The following is a 21,447-nucleotide window of genomic DNA, read 5'->3' as shown; positions in this document are numbered from 1 at the left end:
GCATTTGAACAAGAATTATCTTCATAAAAAACTAAATTTTATCACTCCAAAGAAAGTTTCTGTAGTTTCTTTATCACTGCAAAATAACACAAAAATAGTAGGCTATGCATGGTCCTGGAAATATCCTTTTTTTAAATTAAATGGATCGATTCAAGGAGGTACTACCTTGGTTGATTATAATGATTATATGCGTTGAAAGTAGTATTAGACTGTTTACACACGCAGCCTATTTCAGATTTTTGGGGCAAAAAAGTTGATCTAATTGGCCAAAAGACCAATTAGTGGAAAAAGTTCAGAAATGGGATGCATGTGTGAACGTAGCCTTGGAGAGCGAGTTAATGATCATTGTGCAGTAGCTTCACACCAACACTAGAGTGTAGTCTTCACACACTACATCTGCTTACATTTCAACAAAATCACAGTTGACTTACTGGAGACCTGACTACGATTCTAACTGTACCCCTTATCTACAAGTGTAACCACTGTAAAATAATAGCACAGATTACAGATGTCAGCATGTTTTCTGAAAGTGACACTTCATAAATGTGATTGTGGGTTTTTATTTATATATTACATTCACATAACAAAATGAACAAGAGACCCCATCAAATCAAACATGTATGCTATTTGACAACAAAAAAACATTCCTGTGGCAGTGACACTGGACATGAAATGATCTAGGTCGATCTATTTGAGATTAAATAAACATACTGTACCTTCCGCCTCGCTAAACATTGTATCAGTGTACATATTGCACATGCTTATGTTCTTTTAAATATAAGTACTGTATATCACTGAGGCACCATCACATACACATGAAACATGTACATAAAGAAACATGGGCAATAAATAATTAAAGAACAAGTTACAAAAGCTGAATAAAAAAGTACAAATGTTAAACCTTGGCTTCGGTTATGGCTTAACTGGTCAAGAGTAATCCTGTCCATTATAATAGCTTTAATAAATCAAGTGCACATTTTGTCAATTTAACATACAAAAACAAATGGTATATGAGTCAAGTGACTGCTCAGCCATATGTCTGCTTTGCTATCTAGCTAACATCCAGTTAAAGTCCATTGTGTTTGTTTTCTCAGCCCCTCTGAGAGCTGAGAAAACAGTCAAGCCCCAGAGATCTCCACAAAGAGGGCACGGAGGAGCCCTCCATGGCAACGGTAGGTGAGTGTTGGTGTGATCATGGTGTAATGCTGGACCAGATCACAGCAGGTGAGCGGTGCAGTCTTGTGTGATAATGGACCATGTTGTTGCATGTTATTGAGATCCATGAGTGTCTGATCCAACATTTGACACATCAAAGTTCTCATCATTAGCCTGATAGAGTTTGTCTGTCAATATACAGTACCATTAAACATGTTCAATTCGTCACAATGTGTGCAACATAAAAATGAAGCCTGCAGACTATTAATAATTTTTGACCACAATGAAAATGACTTAACCAAGAGTTTCACAGACCCAATAATATTGAATGAAGATTGTTATAGTTAAAACATTAAAAGGTGGTCCCTGTGTATATCCTTAGTCAGCCACAGTCAGTAGTTATTGTTATAATGCACACTCATATCAAGCCTTATCATACATTGTGGGTCAGATTCACAGACCCAGATGATGCCCAGAATTACTCCTGTACAATGGACAATCTTTCTAGACAGTGATCCAGTTTATGTTATCTAAATCGAATTGCTGCTCCTGAAATAACAATTCCAGATGTTGGTTAACTAAACTAAAATCGGCCTGTGCTTAAATCCATCTGTGAGTCTGTGAAACCTGCCCTCTTCACCTGCAATGTGAACAAGCATTTAATTTCTCTGATGCTCCGCATTAACTACAGTCCAATTATTTCTTCCCGATAAATATTATCCAATATATATTTTTTTGTCTTTGCCTGACTCTTAGGTTTGTGTCAGAGACACACATTAGCCTATATTTCCATCACAGCATCAGACAAATGTCTACGGCCAATGACATGCCAAGACAATAAAAGGTATTTTAATTTTGCGCCACAAATGAAGTCCCTTTCATTTTTTTTCTTCTAATTTGAGCACAGTGCTAATTTCACAACACATCCAGTAATAGTTTAATCCTGATTTAACACCACTCTCAGTTCATTGGATAGAAGCCGGTTTTTCTCAAGCTGCCGGTACAGAGGGTCTTTGCAGTCAGAAAGCAGGTTAAGAGAAAATAGAATAGAGAGAACAAAGTGTGTTAGTACAGAAAGATAGAGTCTTGTGTCATACTACAACAGCACACACAACAAATACCATTGTTTTCTACACTCTGCCTAAATGATCACATCTATATGCAAACAAAGAAATGGCTCCCTCACCTCAATGTGGAGATGGTGTGACTGTGAAATGACTGAATTATATGTTTACAGAATATCCCCAATGTTACACAAGTCACTATTATCTTTTGGCTTTGAACATGAAGCAAAGTGTGACCGTCGGGAATGCTGAGGATGCTGAAACAGGTACATTTTCAGTTTCTGATCAATCCATGTAGTTTAACTTGGCTGGTTAAAGAAGTTGAAACCATGCCTGAGGTTGGTAGAGAGGTCATGGCCGCAGCCCTCTGCACTTACACAATCCACTGCCTGAGTGGGGTCAAATCCCTTTCCCACCGCAACTCTACACAATATATATATTTTTTTATCTCTCTCTCTCTCTCTCTCCCCCTCTTAATTTCTTGCCTATCCCTATCAATAAACAGTTGTATACTTTGTTTTAAAGAATAAGCTCTGTGGATGTGCTCTGTGGATGTGCTTTTGTTAATACTACTACCATAATGCCAACCAAAATCTAATAAAAAAACATCCGTTTGTGAAGAGGAGCTTTCGGTTTTATTCAAAGCTGCTCAGTAATAAATTAAACAGAGAAAGATTTAAAGTCAGGAAATTAAATTAAGAACTACAGATTTGAAGGGTAAGGATGGCTGACATGGATGGATGTAAAGTTTATTTTACAGAAAGCAAAATGAGTCAGGGTTCTGTACAAAAGGTGGTCTATAGGATGGCAGCAGCAGCAGAGGCCCAATGTGCGGTGGTGCTGTGGTAAAGAACAGATGTGGAGACATAGGGGACAGGATGTTGGGCAATACTGCCACATAGTTGTAGTAGAGAGAGGCCTCTCAACCAGCGGGTGGCGTCTGTGATGGTTGTGAGATGATGTAAACAATTTAACTGGAAAAGAATGAGAGGAAAAACAGAACGTGTTGGAGGGACAAATCGTAGAAAGGCATGTGACTGATATGACATGCAGGATGGAAACACAGAACAGAAAGCAGAGCCAGGTACTCAAAAAGGGTTGAGAGGTACACTATTCTGGAAGTTCATTTTAGATGTTTCTAAAAGCATGTAAAAACTGATTGTACAACTTTAATTGTACAATGCATGTTAGATTCTATATAGTTCTCAGCCTAACAAAAAAGCCACTTGTTAACTACAAAAGGCAAAAGCTATTTGTTGTTGCATGGCAGAAGCGTAAAGTGAGTCAGATTAGTAGGCACTGAAATTAAAATGTGAGTGGAAAAATCCAAACAGATGAAACATTTTTGTTGTATATGCCACTAGAGGGAGTATACAGTAGAAAAAATTGTGAGTGGGTGGGACCTATGCACAACGCACAAGCAGACACAAGCAAGTGATAGATTACATGGAGGTCATGTCGTTGAGGGCGTGGTCCAGCTCCTCGCTGATGGCCTTGTACTTCAGTTTCTGTGCATACAACTCATCTATGATGGGTGGAGTGGAGGAGGAGGAGATGACATCGATGGGGTGATAATGAAGGAGGGCGGGGACAGCAACAGAGATGATAGACAGAGCAAAGAAAGGAGGGGAAAATGTAGGAAAAAACAAAGGATTGTCAGAGAACTGAAGGAAATAAAATAGAATGTCAAAGCGAAAAAGAATAAGGGAGCAATAGGATGTGCACAGGCCACTAATGCCCTGTTAGATTGTTTAGACCAATCAGGAAATGACTAACTGAAACCCTGATGAAGGCAGCTTGCTGTCGAAATGTTTGTATCTAATTAATACATATTACATCGGAGTGGTATAGTGTGTAGCTGCTTTCTTTTCCAGAAGGAAATGACAACATGGTCTCCAACCAAATTATATAGAGCTCCATTGTGAATGCTTTGTAATTCCACAGCTACAGTACCACAGTCACACCAACATGAGGCATTTATTTCCCTGGCCTGCACTAGCCTAACAAACACTGACTGTGGGTCTGCATAATGTTAGCTGTGGCACTGGCCTAGTCTGCCTAGCACAGAACTGACTGTGCAGAATGTAGATGCAGTATCTGATGACACCACAGAGGAGGTGATGAAAGGTTAGACTTGACAATATTTGCACATAACTCTTTTTAAAATTCTTCAAGCTCTGTCAAGTTGGTTGTTGATCATTGCTAGACAGCCATTTTCAAGTCTTGCCATAGATTTTCAAACCAAAACTGTAGGCCACTCAGGAACATTCAATGTCATCTTGGTAAGCAACTCCAGTGTATATTTGGCCTTGTGTTTCAGGTTATTGTCCTGCTGAAAGGTGAATTTGTCTCCCAGGTTTTCCTCTAGGATTTTGCCTTTGCTTAGCTCCATTTTGTTTATTTTTATCCTAAAAATCTCCCTAGTCCTTGCTGATGACAAGCATACCCATAAATGATGCAGCCACCACCACACTTGAAAATATGAAGAGTGTTGCTCAGTGATGTGTTGTGTTGGATTTGCCCCAAACATAAAACTTTGTATTGATGATATAGAGTTCATTTCTTTGCCACATTTTTTGCAGTTTTACTTTAGTGCCTTATTGAAAACAGGATGCATTTTTTGAATATTTGAATTCTGTACAGGCTTCCTTCTTTTCACTCTGTCCTTTAGGTTAGTATTGTGGAGTAACTACAACGTTGTTGATTCATCCTCAGTTTTCTCCCATCATAGCCATTTTTATTTTATTTCACCTTTATTTAACCAGGTAGGCAAGTTGAGAACAAGTTCTCATTTACAACTGCGACCTGGCCAAGATAAAGTAAAGCAGTTCGACACATATAACAACACAGAGTTACACATGGAGTAAAACAAACATACAGTCAATAATATTGTAGAAAAATAAGTCTTTATACAATGTGAGCAAATGAGGTGAGATAAGGGAGGTAAAGGAAATAAATGGGTCATGTTGGCGAAGTAAATACAATATAGCAATTAAAACACTGGAATGGTAGATTTGACAGTAGATGAGTGTGCAAAGTAGAAATACTGGGGTGCAAAATAAATAGAGTAGGGGAAGAGGTAGTTGTTTGGGCTATTTATAGATGGGCTATGTACAGGTGCAGTGACCTATGAGCTGCTCTGACAGCTGGTGCTTAAAGCTAGTGAGGGAGATGTGTTTCCAGTTTCAGAGATTTTTGTAGTTCATTCCAGTCATTGGCAGCAGAGAACTGGAAGGAGAGATGGCCAAAGGAGGAATTGGCTTTGGGGGTGACTAGAGAGATATACCTGCTGGAGCGCGTGCTACAGGTGGGTGCTGCTACGGTGACCAGTGAGCTGAGATAAGGGGGGACTTTACCTAGCAGGGTCTTGTAGATGACCTGGAGCCAGTGGGTTTGGCGACGAGTATGAAGCGAGGGCCAGCCAACGAGAGCATACAGGTCGCAGTGGTGAGTAGTATATGGGGCTTTGGTGACAAAACGGATGGCACTGTGATAGACTGCATCCAATTTGTTGAGTAAGGTGTTGGAGGCTATTTTGTAAATGACATCGCCAAAGTCAAGGATTGGTAAGATGGTCAGTTTTACGAGGGTATGTTTGGCAGCATGAGTGAAGGATGCTTTGTTGCGAAATAGGAAGTCAATTCTAGATTTAACTTTGGATTGGAGATGTTTGATGTGAGTCTGGAAGGAGAGTTTACAGTCTAACCAGACACCTAGGTATTTGTAGTTGTCCACATATTCTAAGTCAGAACCGTCCAGAGTAGTGATGCTGGACGGGCGAGCAGGTGCGGGCAGCGATCGGTTGAAGAGCATGCACTTAGTTTTACTTGTATTTAAGAGCAGTTGGAGGCCACGGAAGGAGAGTTGTATGGCATTGAAGCTCGTCTGGAGGGTTGTTAACACAGTGTCCAAAGAAGGGCCAGAAGTATACAGAATGGTGACGTCTGCGTAGAGGTGGATCAGAGAATCACCAGCAGCAAGAGCAACATCATTGATGTATACAGAGAAGAGTCGGCCCAAGAATTGAACCCTGTGGCACCCCCATAGAGACTGCCAGAGGCCCGGACAACAGGCCCTCCGATTTGACACACTGAACTCTGTCGGCGAAGTAGTTGGTGAACCAGTCGAGGCAATCATTTGAGAAACCAAGGCTGTTGAGTCTGCCGATGAGGATGTGGTGATTGACAGAGTCGAAAGCCTTGGCCAGGTCGATGAATACGGCTGCACAGTACTGTTTCTTATCAATGGCGGTTATGATATTGTTTAGGACCCTGAGCGTGGCTGAGGTGCACCCATGACCAGCTCTGAAACCAGATTGCATAGCGGAGAAGGTACGGTGGGATTCGAAATGGTCGGTGATCTGTTTGTTAACTTGGCTTTCGAAGACCTTAGAAAGGCAGGGTAGGATAGATATAGGTCTGTAGCAGTTAGGGTCAAGAGTGTCCCCCCCTTTGAAGAGGGGGATGACCACAGCTGCTTTCCAATCTTTGGGAATCTCAGACGACACGAAAGAGAGGTTCACCATGCTCAAAGGGTTATTCAATGCGTGTGTTTTTTGTTTTTTTACCCATCTACCAATAGGTGCCCTTCTTTGCAAGAAATTGGAAAACCTCCCTGGTCTTTGTGGTTGAATCTGTATTTGATATTCACTGCTCGACTGAGGGAACTTACAGATCATTTTATGCGTGGAGTAGAGAGATGAATGAGGTAGTCATTCAGAAATAATTTTAAACACTATTATTGCACACAGTGTGCCCATGCAATTTATTATGTGACTTGCTAAGCAACTTTTTACTCCTGGACTTATTTAGGCTAGTCATAAGAAAGGGGTTGAGTACTTATTGACTCAAGACATTTCAACGTTTCATTTTTTATTAATTTGTAAACATTTCTAAAAACATAATTCTTCTGATATTATGGGATATTGTTTGTTAGCCAGTGACAAAATGTAATCAATTTTAAATTCAGGCTGTAACACAATACAACGGGGTGTGAATACTTTCTGAAGACACTGTATATGGCCTGTTTTACTATACAACTTACCTCAGATTTTCACAGAGAAAATGCTTCACAATATATTACATTTAAGCATAAAGGTCCATACCCTCCAGATCATCAATGGTCTTCTCAAGCTTGGCCACGGACCTCTCAGCGAACTCAGCACGGGTCTCAGCCTGTGGCACAAGAGGCAGACAAGATGTCCCATCCTCATCACACCAAAACATGTTCAAACATAGATATATAATACAATGTCTAGTGTTCTCCACCCTTTCTATGGTCCCACTTTACAGAAGATCTAGTGGCTAACATGCTAACGCTAATGTCCCACTTTAGCTAATGGTAAAGTGAATGGAAACAGGGGCTAATTTGCTAACACTAAAGGGAACTCACCTCCTTTAGCTTGTCTGTGAGAACCTTGATCTCCTCCTCGTACTTGTCCTCCTTCTGTGAGTACTGTAGTGACATAGTGGAGTGCAGGTCAGAGAGTCATCATCACAGCACTACCGACATGAACTGGTTGAATGGATAACAGGCAGAAATGAGTGGGCCTACTCAATAGAGTTACCTCCCTTTATCTCCATGGCTATACTAGCAGGCAATGGGGATAAAACCCCTGACTGCAATGACCTGAGAAGACATACATTTGTCTAAACAGACACCTACCTTCTCTGCCTGAGCCTCAAGAGACTTCAGGTTGTTTGTGACTGTCTTCAACTCTTCCTCAAGCTCAGCGCATTTGCTGGTGTTTTAGGTTGAAGGAGCAGAGGGGAAGGAACGAATGCAATAGGAGGACCGACGGGGGAAAAGAAACAAGAGTTATAACAGGGCAACAAGCACACAATAAGAGTAATAGCAGGTTGTCTCCAAAGCAGTAAATTGTGCTGTATTTTGTGGTTGGTTCCAAAGTTTTTACCCTTCAGAGAGCTCAGCGCGCTCCTCTGTGCGTTCCAGATCACTCTCAATGATGACCAGCTTACGGGCGACCTGTTTTCACCCATAATAGGACAACACATCACTATACCACATTGGTGCACCATTGGTGTACAGGTCTATATGCTGTCTATTTCCCACGTACGCACACACACATACACGAGGACCTCAGAAGTACAGTGCCTTCGGAAAGTATTCAGACCCCTTGAATTTTTCAAGGACATTCTGAGACTTGTCTCGAAGCCACTTCTGCATTGTCTTGGCTCTGTGCTTAGGGTCGTTGTCCTGTTGGAAGGTGAACCTTCACCCCAGTCTTTGTTCCTGAGCACTCTGGAGCAGGTTTTCATCAAGTATCTCTCTGTACTTTGCTCTGTTCATCTTTCCCTCGATCCTGACTAGTCTCCCAGTCCCTGTCGCTGAAAAACATCCCCACAACATGATGCTGCCACCACCATGGTGCCAGGTTTCCTCCAGATGTGACACTTGGCATTCAGGCCAAAGAGTTCAATCTTGGTTTCATCAGACCAGAGAATCTTGTTTCTCATGGTCTGACTCTTTTGGTGCCTTTTGGCAACTCCAAGTGGGCTGTCATGTGCCTTTTACTGAGGAGTGGCTTCCATCTGGCCACTCTACCATAAAGTCCTGATTGGTGGAGTGCGCAGAGATGGTTGTCCTTCTGGAAGTTTCTCCCATCTCCACAGAGGAACTCTGGAGCTCTGTCGGAGTGACCATCGAGTTCTTGGTCACCTCCCTGACCAAGGCCCTTCTCCCACGATTGCTGAGTTTTGCCGGGTGGCCAGCTCTAGGAAGAGTCTTGGTGGTTCCAAACTTCCTCCATTAAGAATGATGGAAACCACGGTGTTCTTGGGGACCGTCAATAATGCAGACATTTTTTTGGTACCCTTCCCCAGATCTGTGCCTCGACACAATCCTGTCTCGGAGCTCTACAGACAATTCCTTCGACCTCATGGCTTGGTTTTTGCTCTGACATGCACTGTGGGACCTTATATAGACAGGTGTGTGCCTTTCCAAATCATGTCCAATCAATTGAATTTACCACAGGTGACTCCAATCAAGTTATAGAAACATCAAGGATGATCAATGGAAACAGGATGCACCTGAGTTCAATTTCGAGTCTCATAGCAAAGGGTCTGAATACTTGTGTACATAAGGTATTTCTGTTTTTTCTCTTTAATAAATTGGAGAAAAAAAATTAAAACCTGTTTTCGTTTTGTCATTGTGAGGTATTGTGTGTAGATGGATGAGGAATTATTTTTATTTAATCCATTTTAGAATAAGGCTGTAATGTAACAAAATGAGGAAAAAGTCAATGGGTCTGAATGCTTTCCGAAGGCACTGTATATAATAAAGTATCAGCCTAAGGAAGGCTAGGAAACTCACCTCCTCGTATTTCCTGTCAGCCTCCTCAGCGATGTGCTTGGCCTCCTTCAGCTGGATCTCCTGCAGCTCCATCTTCTCCTCATCCTTCGATGCTCTGTTTTCAATCACCTTCATGCCTCTGGAGGACGGAATAAACGGGGGGAACATATGTCAGGGATAGGAGGACATTGCATGTTGTCTTTTTCTTTAAATAAATAAAATGTTGATAAACTAAAAAGGAATAGGAGGACATTAATCTGCAGCCCAACAGTCCACACACTGTGGGGGCCATAACTACATTTGGCACTTGGCTATTGTAACACAATAAATCTGGTACAGTGTGCTTATGTATATTTTACATGAACTCTTCTCAATAAGTGTGCTAGTTAAAGAGATTGAACATGATCTTAAGCACTTACAAATTTGTCACATATTGTACTTATTGGAATTCATAACATACTGTATCATAAGAATTGCAGAATATTGTAAAAAAAAAATGCAGGATGTAACATATCATAAGAAATGGATGTCGTTGTACACAATTGTGCAAAATTTTCGGTGACCCATTTTGGCTCGGCATGGCTTCTTCTAAAACTACTGGCTGAAACTATACAATACCTTTCTAACGCATCCTTTACTGAACACTTTTAAGAGTGAAATGATAATATTATTACTGTGGTCATGTGGATTGATGTCATCTATATGGGTTTGGTGTTGATGACTGTGTTTGAGACAGACTGATGGGTCTGATGATGGCTGTGTCTATACTCCTAGAAGAAATGGTTCCAAAAGGGTTCTGCGGCTGTCCCCATAGGAGAATCCTTTTTAACTCCTGGTAAAACCCTTTTAGGCTCCATGTAGAACTCTTTTGGGTTCCATGACGAGGCCTCTGTGGAAAAGGTTCTACATGAAACCCAAAAGGGTTCTACCCATAAACAAAAGTGGTTCTTCACACGCTTCTCCTATGGTGACAGCCGAAAGAACCATTTTTGGTTCTAGATAGCACCTTTTTTGTCTAAGAGTGTAGTGTATGATACAGAGTCGGAGTCTGAGTGCTGCTGCTCACCTCTCACTCTCATCAGCAGCTTTCTCAGCCTCCTCCAGCTTGGTCAGAGCTGTGGCCAGACGCTCCTGAGCACGATCCAACTCCTCCTCAACCAGTTGGATACGTCTGTTCAGGGAAGCTACATCAGCCTCGGCCTAAGAGAGCACAACATGGAGAAACCACAATGTCAACCTGATGCACACTCAGACAGTCACACTTTCTTCCATAATACAGTATCTGGAGAGATGTGTAGTGTAATGGAGGAGGTTGGGGGTCACATTTGGACACCTCTGTGGGGGGCTTCTTAACACTATAGGGGATTAAGGTTTAAATGTGTGAGAAAGGCATAAGGGCCCAGACCACACTATTTAATGTTTACATACCCTGCATTACTCATCTCATATGTATATACTGTACTCTATACCATCAACTGCATCTTGCCTATGCCGTTTGGCCATCACTCATTTATATATTTTTATGTACATATTATTATTCATTCCTTTACACTTGTGTGTATAAGGTAGTAGTTGTGAAATTGTTAGGTTCAATTACTTGTTAGATATTACTGCATGGTCGGAACTAGAAGCACAAGCATTTCGCTACACTTGCATTAACACCTGCTAACCATGTATATGTGACAAATAAATTTGATTTGATATTTTATTTATTTAACCTTTAACTAGGCAAGTCAGTTAAGAACAAATTCTTATTTACAATGATGACCTACACCTGCCAAACTCTAACCCGGACGGCGCTGGGCCAATTGTGCGCCACCCTATGGGACTCCCAATCACGGCCAGTTGTGATACAGCCTGGAATGGAACCAGGGTCTGTAGTGACCCCTCTAACACTGAGATGCAGTGCCTTAGACCGCTGCACCACTCGAGAGCCCCTGTAATTTCATGCTAATCTCCAGCATTATATATAACATTCTTTAGACAAGATTGTATAAAATATACATATAAATAGGCCTAATTGGTATGTTTGGAAAGGCAGTGACCAATATAAACATAATAAGCTGACAATTATGTAAATGTATGTAGCTACAGGAGGTGTAGGATGATAGTATATGATCGACTGGAGCATGCTGAAACTGCAGCAGTCTAGGCTAATGTGTTTATTTTGGAGTCTTCCTGCCTGGCACGTTTTACCATTAAATCGATTCTCACTGTCCCATTTCTCCATCCTTTTAGTACATCACAAGACAGACAAAATATAGTTTTTTTTTGTACCGTAAAATCATCTATATTCTGTCTATCGTTCTACCAAGCGTGTTGATCAGATTTATACTAATACTGTCGTCAGGCAGGCTGCAGACTAATTGTCTTAAATTATTAGCCAGGGCTTACGGATTCTCTCGCATCCCTCTCCAGACCCAGTTCCTTCTGCCGCCTCTCTGCCGACTCTTCTGCACCATCAGCCTGCTCTTGTAATGCTTTAATTTTCCTTTTTACAGCTTCCAACGACGTTAGCCCTGTCATTTCGCTTGTTAACTGCCTATTTTCTATTGCCTACGCCTTTTTCTAACGGTTCTCGGGACAGAAACGCGCAACGATGCCGGGATGAGAAAATCTGCTCACGTCTCTGTGGTTTTTTCCAACAGCTACTGGGGAGGCTGGGACTTGCGCTAAATGACACCGGAAGTAACACATGTCATACATTGCGCAAAATTGCCTCAAAATATCCAGAAAGATTTTGTTAAAGAGGTTTTTATTTATTGTATTATAGTGAGATAATATGATTATGTCATAATGACTTATTGGCCATTAGCCTATAATGGGCACTCTGCTCAGAGCCTCCCCAACCCCCTTCCCTCCTACAGGCTCATGCTAGTGGTGCCGTGATTGCGCATCATATCTGGGATATTCATTTATTATGGGGGGATTTAACCTATAATAAAACGTTTCAAATGTATTTAAAGATATTAATTGTATTTAAAAATAAAAATCGATTACATAAGGACAAAAGTAACATGATTATTCCAATTCATAATAAATCTATAGGCTACTTAAAGTATAAATATTTTTGGTACCATTTTTATTTAATGTTTTTTTTACTATAATTACTATCATAATTTGGTGTTCTTTCTAAACTGACACAATAAGATGCATGTTTCCTATAAGAACAAACGTTTAATTATTGACGTCCCCTACAACATTCTCAGAATTAAACGTTTTAATTTGACGAGTGGAATATAATGTATGACACCTACAAATCTAAATTAAAGGTATTTCAAATATTCAAAAACTTCCACCAAACTTTTAACTGAAATTCTAAACGGGCCCCCATTTTAACCCAACAGGTTGCGGGGTGCACAGGGTACACTGCTTAAACCTGGCCTTACACTGCTTAAACCTGGCCTTACACTGCTTAAACCTGGCCTTACACTGCTTAAACCTGGCCTTACACTGCTTAAACCTGGCCAGCTAAATTTAACCTTCTGCTTGCATCTTCGAGGAGGGTGGCACACAAGGCACATTTGTTAGGCCTACAGTTGGTCTACTCAGTCTTATTCGGTTTCAATGAACACATGTGGAATATTGCGCAATGCAGGCCAATGGTCGAGCCTAATGAAGACGCAGGTATTAACCATAAACAATTATGTAGGCTATTCCAAACTGAAACAATAAAATTGTCTTAACTTATATGTACATGTATGATGACTAGGTCTAGAATGAAAAATGTTCAATGTTAGCAGACTGTTCGTGGTCCCCCTGAATCCACTCTAACACTTCGGACAGGTTTATGCCACCGCGCCTCTTCAAATTTACGTCTGTGGCTTTCTTCTCAGCGAGTTCAAGTTTCTCCTGGGCATCCTTAAGAGACTCAGAGTACTTGTCCAACTCATCCTCTGTTCCCTTCAGCTTCTTCTGCAGCGCTACCAGGTCATCCTCAAGCTGACAGTTGGTGGAGAATATCATCAGTCAATTGGGGTGTGTCATAAGCAGCGTGGACAAAGCCAGAAACAGACAAAAAAGGGAAGAAAACAAAAGCCAAGAGTCATGGAAAAAAGTCAAACACTTACAAATGCGTCATGATGTCGTCTTTGTCTTTGTATGTACATTTCATTTATTCAATCCACTCACAAAACTAGAGCGGCATACTTTAATCAATAGACTACGCTATTTTGATCAAAGAATATTACTTTATAGTAGGCTTAATCCTGCATAATGCAGTATAAATGAATCGATCCAACAATAAATATTTTCTAAAACTTCCTGGAGTCTAATAATAAAATATTGTCACGCCCCCAAAACAAATATATTCCAAATATGATTAAATACAACAATCAATACTGATCCTCTGAGACTTAATTTAATCCATATCGAGAGAGAGAACGCTCCAAAGCACTCCGTGCCCAAACATTTGACGCACGGTGTCAAAGGCACCCGTGCGCAATAAGACAGAACCCGATTTCTCTATGGATGCCAACCTGTTTGCTCTTGTCCTCCGCTGCCTTTTTGTCTCCCTCAGCTCCCTCAGCTCTGTCCAAGGCATTCTCCTTGTCTAGCTTAAGCATCTGCATCTTCTTCTTGATGGCGTCCATGACTGCTGTGTTGTTGGGGTGGCCTCACCAACTGACAAAAACCAAACTTTGAGTAAAACGCTGAGAAGCTCCGCGCGTCTGAACCACACTGTACGTGAAGCTGGAGTGCAAGCTCGAGCCGACTGTAGCTTGTCAAATATGTACTATAGCAGAGGAGTTACTGGATCCCCATGGATACCAAATACTTTTTGGGAAAACGACGGCAGCTGCTCTCTTCCGCGGGTCCTGCCTTTTTTATGGCTCTCCTCAGCGATTCGCTGATCCAATACATTGTACTGTTGATAAGACTATATATGGGTTATGGGCGAGAAAGTGGCACCCCCTCAAAGTCGTCTGTTCCTTTTTCAAACACTGTTCTGAGACGTAGGCTACAGCCAAGGAAGTTAGTTTGGGGAGTGGGGGTCAGTTTATGCACAAGGAAGTGAAGGTGGACAACAAAAACATGATCTTTGACTGGAATTGCTCATTTCATTCTGGTAGGATAACTTATATTTGCTCAACACAGCAGTTCAAAGAAGGCTTGATAGAGTAATATTTATAGGAATAAATAATGGCATAGTATTCGTTGTTTAAGTTACCATTCCTCCAACCAAATTCATGTTTAAAATAATTGTGTCGCCCACACTTAGTTTAGCCATTGACCCCTCTTGATTATTAATTGTGTCTCCACTATGAATCATAACACCTGAGAGATGTGGTCATGTAACTCTGATCTCCAAAGACAAAATAAGCAGTTATTAAAGCAGACAAATTTAGTCTGTTTAAAAGGGATTGTCCCTGGGAGGGGTGTCATATTAATAGTATTATTCTTATTCTGTCAGTGATACCACACAGTAGAAAGGAGAGGAGCACATCAACAAGTCCCTCAAGATAGTGTTCACAATCTGAAGAGGGGCATCAGATAGTGTTATATTCAACAGTGGCATATCACCGAGCTTATAAGTGCATTGGATTTCATTCAAAATGGCCACAGGGTAAGAAACGAGTGCTTTGGCATTTCAGCAATCCCCCTCTTCCTCTGTGACAGTTCACAGGTCCAGGGGATTCAGTCACAGCTGTCACACATGGACAGTGGAGGAGGAACCAGAGACCTGTCCAAACACACTGTGATTGGCTGCATGGTATGGACATCTGCAGTGAGGGGAAAAGGATTTGATCCCCTGCTGATTTTGTATGTTTGCCCACTGACAAAGAAATGATCAGTCAATAATTTTAATTGTAGGTTTATTTGAACAGTGAGAGACAGAAAGAATAACAAAAAAAATCAATTAAAACGCATGTCATAAATGTTATAAAATGATTTGCATTTTAACGAGGGAAATAAGTATTTGACCCCTCTGCAAAACATGACTTAGTACTTGGTGGCAAAACCCTTGTTGGCAATCACAGAGGGCAGACGTTTCTTGTAGTTGGCCACCAGGTTTGCTCACATCTCAGGAGGGATTTTGTCTCACTCCTCTTTGCAGATCTTCTCCAAGTCATTAAGGTTTCGAGGCTGACGTTTGGCAACTCGAACCTTCAGCTCCCTCCACAGATTTTCTATGGGATTAAGGTCTGGAGACTGGCTAGGCCACTCCAGGACCTTAATGTGCTTCTTCTTGAGCCACTCCTTTGTTGCCTTGGCCGTGTGTTTTGGGTCATTGTCATGCTGGAATACCCATCCACGACCCATTTTCAATGCCCTGGCTGGTGGAAGGAGGTTCTCACCCAAGATTTGACGGAACATGGCCCCGTCCATCGTCCCTTTGATGCGGTGAAGTTGTCCTGTCCCCTTAGCAGAAAAACACCCCCAAAGCATAATGTTTCCACCTCCATGTTTGACAGTGGGGATGGTGTTCTTGGGGTCATAGGCAGCATTCCTCCTCCTCCAAACACGGCGAGTTGAGTTGATGCAAAAGAGCTACATTTGTCTCATCTGACCACAACACTTTCACCCAGTTGTCCTCTGAATCATTCAGATGTTCATTGGCAAACTTCAGACGGGCATGTATATGTGCTTTCTTGAGCAGGGGGACCTTGCGGGTGCCTCAGGATTTCAGTCCATCACGGAGTAGTGTGTTACCAATTGTTTTCTTGGTGACTATGGTCCCAGCTGCTTTGAGATCATTGACAAGATCCTCCTGTGTAGTTCTGGGCTGATTCCTCACCGTTCTCATGATCATTGCAACTCCACGAGGTGAGATCTTGCATGGAGCCCCAGGCCGAGGGAGATTGACAGTTCTTTTGTGTTTCTTCCATTTGCGAATAATCGCACCAACTGTTGTCACCTTCTCACCAAGCTGCTTGGCGATAGTCTTGTAGCCCATTCCAGCCTTGTGTAGGTCTACAATCTTGTCCCTGACATCCTTGGAGAGCTCTTTGGTCTTGGCCATGGTGGAGAGTTTGGAATCTGATTGATTGATTGCTTCTGTGGACAGGTGTCTTTTATACAGGTAACAAACTGAGATTAGGAGCACTCCCTTTAAGAGTGTGCTCCTAATCTCAGCTCGTTACCTGTATAAAAGACACCTGGGAGCCAGAAATCTTTCTGATTGAGAGGGGGTCAAATACTTATATCCCTCATTAAAATGCAAATCCATTTCTAACATTTCTGACATGCGTTTTTCTGGATATTTTTGTTGTTATTCTGTCTCTCACTGTTCAAATAAACCTACCATTAAAATTATAGACTGATCATTTCTTTGTCAGTGGGCAAACGTACAAAATCAGCAGGGGATCAAATACTTTTTTTCCTCACTGTACCCTCAAGTTCACTTTTACCTAAATCATTTCTAGGATATATCTTTATGGGGAAGATAATGAAAAAATTATGTCTAGTACTTACATTTATAGTACATTTTACTTTACAGTACTCATACGTACAGAACATTGGTTTAAACTTTAGGTGATATGTGTGTGAAAGCTACTGCTCTTGTAGCCCTATACCCCATAAAGGAGAAGAACAGAACAACAACACAAACAATGACGTCTTTATATCACCATATCCTTATGGGTTGGCTCACCGACATCTACTCAAACAACCTCTTCTTCTTGTCCTCTCTGTTCCACCCATGTTTTCTTGAGGGGTATTTTTAGGAGCATCTTGTTTGCACAAGTTTCACCTGTTACATACTGTACATAGGGCTTCAACAAGGGTTCTTCTAAGATCCTCAAAGTTCTTTGAAGAACCTTAGGGATATTGGCACTGAAAAATGCCCCCAAAAGTTACTTCCAACAACCCCATAGGAGGTGGGGTTCATCAAGGAACCTCCTTAGTTCTTGGGGGTTCTTGCAGGTGCCTAACTGCCCAAATGAAACATTTGGATTTTAATTTGAGAAAACAGCAGGTGCAGGCACTTAAACATTTGTAAGATCTCCTCAATTTAAGATTTCTCCCTTGTATGATCTAAAATGATATTGTTTTATGGTGATACTATCTTTTCATATTTGTGCAAATGGCTCTGCTTGGCACTTTCTCAATTTGAAAATTATTTCTAAAACAGAAAATGGACAATTCAGTGGATGTCAGTCAACAAAGAGGTAAGAATATGTTGAAGGCTATAGCTGCATTGGGCGCAGATGCCTGAACTGACAACTTATTTGTGTGTGTCTGTGTCTGCAGGCATACTGACAAGGAGGCACATAAAGGTATGTACAATTGGTATTGGTTTGTCGTATGAATGTTATGCAGATCACATGTAGGCCCACCGTACCTTCCCACCGTACCTTCTCCACTATGCAATCTGGTTTCAGAGCTGGTCATGGGTGCACCTCAGCCACGCTCAATGTCCTAAACGATATCATGACCGCCATCGATAAAAGACAGTACTGTGCAGCCATCTTCATCGACCTGGCCAAGGCTTTCGACTCTGTCAATCACCATATTCTTATCGGCAGACTCAATAGCCTTAGCTTCTCAAATGACTGCCTCGCCAACTACTTCTCAGAAAGAGTTCAGTGTGTCAAATCTGAGGGCCTGTTGTTCGGACCTCTGTCAGTCTTTATGGGGGTGCCACAGGGTTCAATTCTCGAGCCGACTCTTTTCTCTGTATATATCAATGATGTCGCTCTTGCTGCTGGTGATTCTCTGATCCACCTCTACCCAGACGACACCTTTCTGTATACATCCGGCCCTTCTTTGGACACTGTGCTAACAAACCTCCAAACGAGCTTCAACGCCATACAATACTCCTTCCAAGGCCTCCAACTGCTTTTAAATGCAAGTAAAACTATGTGCATGCTCTTCAACCGATTGCTGCCCGCACCCTCCCGCCCGACTAGCATCACTACTCTGGACGGTTCTGACTTAGATTATGTGGATATCTACAAATACAGTTGATGTCGGAAGTTTACATACACCTTAGCCAAATACATTTAAACTCAGTTTTTCACAATTCCTGACATTTAATTTGAGTAAAAAGTCCCTGACCTAGGTCAGTTAGGATCACCACTTTATTTTAAGAATGTGAAATGTCAGAATAATAGAAGAGAGAATGATTGATTTCATCTTTTATTTCTTTCATCACATTCCCAGTGGGTCAGAAGTTTGCATACACTCAATTAGTATTTGGTAGCATTGCCTTTAAATTGTTTAACTTGGGTCAAATGTTTCGGGTAGCCTTCCACAAGCTTCCCTGTCACAAGCGTCGATGAAGGGGGACCAAAACGCAGCGGGTAAAGTGCTCATCTTCTTTTATTATTTAAATAAAGTGAACACTTAAACAAAAATAACAAACCGACAATACAGCTCCATAAGGCACACAGGCTATACAGAAAATAACCACCCACAAAGACACAGGAAAAACAGGCTGCCCAAGTATGGCTTCCAATCAGAGACAACGAAAGACACCTGCCTCTGATTGGAAGCCATACTTGGCCACACATAGAAAAAGAAACATAGAACTAGAACCAAAAACCCCTAGAACCCTAAAACACACAAAACAAACACCCCCTGCCACGCCCTGACCATACTACAATTACAAATGACCCCTTTACTGGTCAGGACGTAACATTCCCACAATAAGTTGGCTGAATTTTGGCCCATTCCTCCTGACAGAACTGGTGAAACGGAGTCAGGTTTGTAGACCTCCCTGCTCGCACACGCTTTTTCAGATCTGCCCACAAATTCTCTATACGATTGAGGTCAGGGCTTTGTGATGGCCACTCCAATACCTTTACTTTATTGTCCTTAAGCCATTTTGCCACAACTTTGAAAGTATGTTTGGGGTCATTGTCCATTTGGAAGACCCATTTGCGACCAAGCTGTAACTTCCTGACTGATGTCTTGAGATGTTCCTTCAATATATCCACCTAATTTTCCTCCCTCGTGATGCCATCTATTTTGTGAAGTGCACCAGTCCCTCCTGCAGCAAAGCACCGCCACAACATGATGCTGCCACCCCCATGCTTCACGGTTGGGATGGTGTTCTTTGGCTTGCAAGCATCCCCCTTTTTCTTCAAACATAACGATGGTCATTATGGCCAAAACAGTTCTATTTTTGTTTCATCAGACCAGAGGACATTTCTCCAAAAAGTACAATCTTTGTCCCCATGTGCAGTTGCAAATCGTAGTCTGGCTTTTTTAATGTCGGTTTTGGAGCGGTGGCTTCTTCCTTGCTGAGCGGCCTTTCAGGTTATGTCGATACAGGACTCGTTTTACTGTGGATAGAGATACTTTTGTACCTGTTTCCTCCAGTATCTTCATAAGGTCCTTTGCTGTTGTTCTGGGATTGATTTGCACTTTTCGCACGAAAGTACGTTCATCTCTAGGAGACAGAACGCATCTCCTTTCTGAGCGGTATGACGGCTACGTGGTCCCATGGTGTTTATACTTGCGTACTATTGTTTGTATAGATGAACGTGGTACCTTCAGGCATTTGGAAATTGCTCCCAAGGATGAACCAGACTTGTGGAGGTCTCCAATTTTTTTTCTGAGGTCTTGGCTGATTTCTTTTGATTTTCCCATGATGTCAAGCAAAAAGACACTGAGTTTGAAGGTAGGCCTTGAAATACATCCACAGGTACACATACAGTGAATTATAAGTGAAATAATCTGTCTGTAAATAATTGTTGGAAAAATTACTTGTCTCATGCACAAAGTAGATGTCCTAACCAACTTGCCAAAACTATAGTTTGTTAACAAGAAATTTGTGGAGTGGTTGAAAAACAAGTTTTAATGACTCCAACCTAAGTGTATGTAATCTTCTGACATCAACTGTATGTGTACAAAAACCGTTGTCAAAAGTGAACAGTTTTTTATTCACATTTACCACAAAACCAAGATATGAATACTTTCATGTGCTTGTTTTGTTAATCAACTGTATAATATATATTCTTGTATCCACAGAGTATCCTATACCGCTGATGAATATAACTGGAAACCTGTTCGATCACCATGCACTGCAAAATCTTTCTGGCTATGGATGCGAAGGATATCAACACGCTGGGGTGGGGGGGTACAGACTTCCTATCTAACTCAGTTGCCGGAGAGGAAGGAAACCGCTCAAGGATGGATCAATATCATTGTAGTTACTCCCAAAAATATCCGTTTGCAACAAGGCACTAAAGTAATACTGCAAAAATGTGGCAAAGCAATTAACTTTTTGTCCTGAATACAAAGTACCTCTGAGGAAGCACAGTTCCCGCTCAGCCCAGTCAAAACTGTTCGCTGCTTTGGCACCCCTATGGTGGAACAAGCTCCCTCACAACGCCAGGACAGCGGAGTCAATCACCACCTTCCGGAGTCACCTGAAACCCCACCTCTTTAAGGAATACCTAGGATAGGATAAAGTAATCCTTCTAACCCCCCCCCAGATTTAGATGCACTATTGTAAAGTGGTTGTTCCACTGGATATCATAAGGTGAATGCACCAATTTGTAAGTCGCTCTGGATAAGAGCGTCTGCTAAATTACTTAAATGTAAATGTGTTGTTTGGTGCAAATCCAATACAACACATTACTGAGTACCACTCTCTATATTTTCAAACGTAGTGGCGGCTGCATCATGTTATGGGCATGCTTGTAATCTTTAACGACTGGGGAGTTTTTCAGGATAAAAAAGTAACAGAATGGAGCTAAGCACAAGACAAATCCTAGAGGAAAAATCCTAGCGGAATCCTAGAATTTTTTAAAGAATAATGTGCAAATGTTGCACAATCCAGGTGTGGAAAGCTCTTAGAGACTTACCCAGAAGGACTCACAGCTGTAATCACTGCCAAAGGTGCTTCTACAAAGTATTGACTGAGTGATGTGAATACTTTAATTTCATTTTCAATAAATGTTAATAATAATTTCTAAAAACATGTTTTCACTTTGCCATTATGGGGTATTGTGTATAGATGAGTGAG

General features: G+C 41.5%; 1 protein-coding gene and 1 long non-coding RNA gene across 6 annotated transcripts; one reads left to right on the top strand and one right to left on the bottom strand.

Moving 5' to 3' along the window:
- Positions 1–1,017: 1,017 nt before the first annotated feature.
- Positions 1,018–14,339, bottom strand: LOC106562411 (tropomyosin alpha-1 chain). Of its 4 annotated transcripts, XM_014127278.2 has the most exons (10): positions 14,009–14,339; positions 13,347–13,472; positions 10,597–10,730; positions 9,552–9,669; positions 8,134–8,204; positions 7,884–7,959; positions 7,611–7,673; positions 7,324–7,393; positions 3,666–3,744; positions 2,948–3,193 (listed from the first exon to the last, which is right to left on the bottom strand). In XM_014127278.2, exons 1-10 carry the CDS (start codon positions 14,120–14,122, stop codon positions 3,190–3,192), a joined length of 855 nt encoding a protein of 284 aa, XP_013982753.1. In that variant the 5' UTR covers positions 14,123–14,339; the 3' UTR covers positions 2,948–3,189. The 4 variants fall into 4 exon arrangements, with proteins under 4 accessions (XP_045545279.1, XP_013982756.1, XP_013982753.1 ...); XM_045689323.1 differs by lacking the exons at positions 2,948–3,193; positions 3,666–3,744 and adding an exon at positions 1,018–2,166; XM_014127279.2 differs by lacking the exons at positions 13,347–13,472; positions 14,009–14,339 and adding an exon at positions 11,925–12,320.
- Positions 14,340–14,461: 122 nt separating this feature from the next.
- Positions 14,462–20,750, top strand: LOC123725151 (uncharacterized). Of its 2 annotated transcripts, none has more exons than XR_006757549.1 (4): positions 14,462–14,598; positions 15,150–15,243; positions 17,724–17,749; positions 20,448–20,750. It is a non-coding gene; the product is annotated as an uncharacterized lncRNA (long non-coding RNA). The 2 variants fall into 2 exon arrangements; XR_006757550.1 differs by lacking the exon at positions 20,448–20,750 and adding an exon at positions 18,208–18,305.
- The last annotated feature ends 697 nt before the right edge of the window (positions 20,751–21,447 follow it).

This window comes from Salmo salar, chromosome ssa11 (assembly GCF_905237065.1).
Source record: "Salmo salar chromosome ssa11, Ssal_v3.1, whole genome shotgun sequence".
Taxonomy (NCBI): Eukaryota; Metazoa; Chordata; class Actinopteri; order Salmoniformes; family Salmonidae; genus Salmo; species Salmo salar.
The sequence above is the reverse complement of the archived record's forward strand: the minus strand, read 5'-3'. Positions and strand labels throughout refer to the sequence as shown.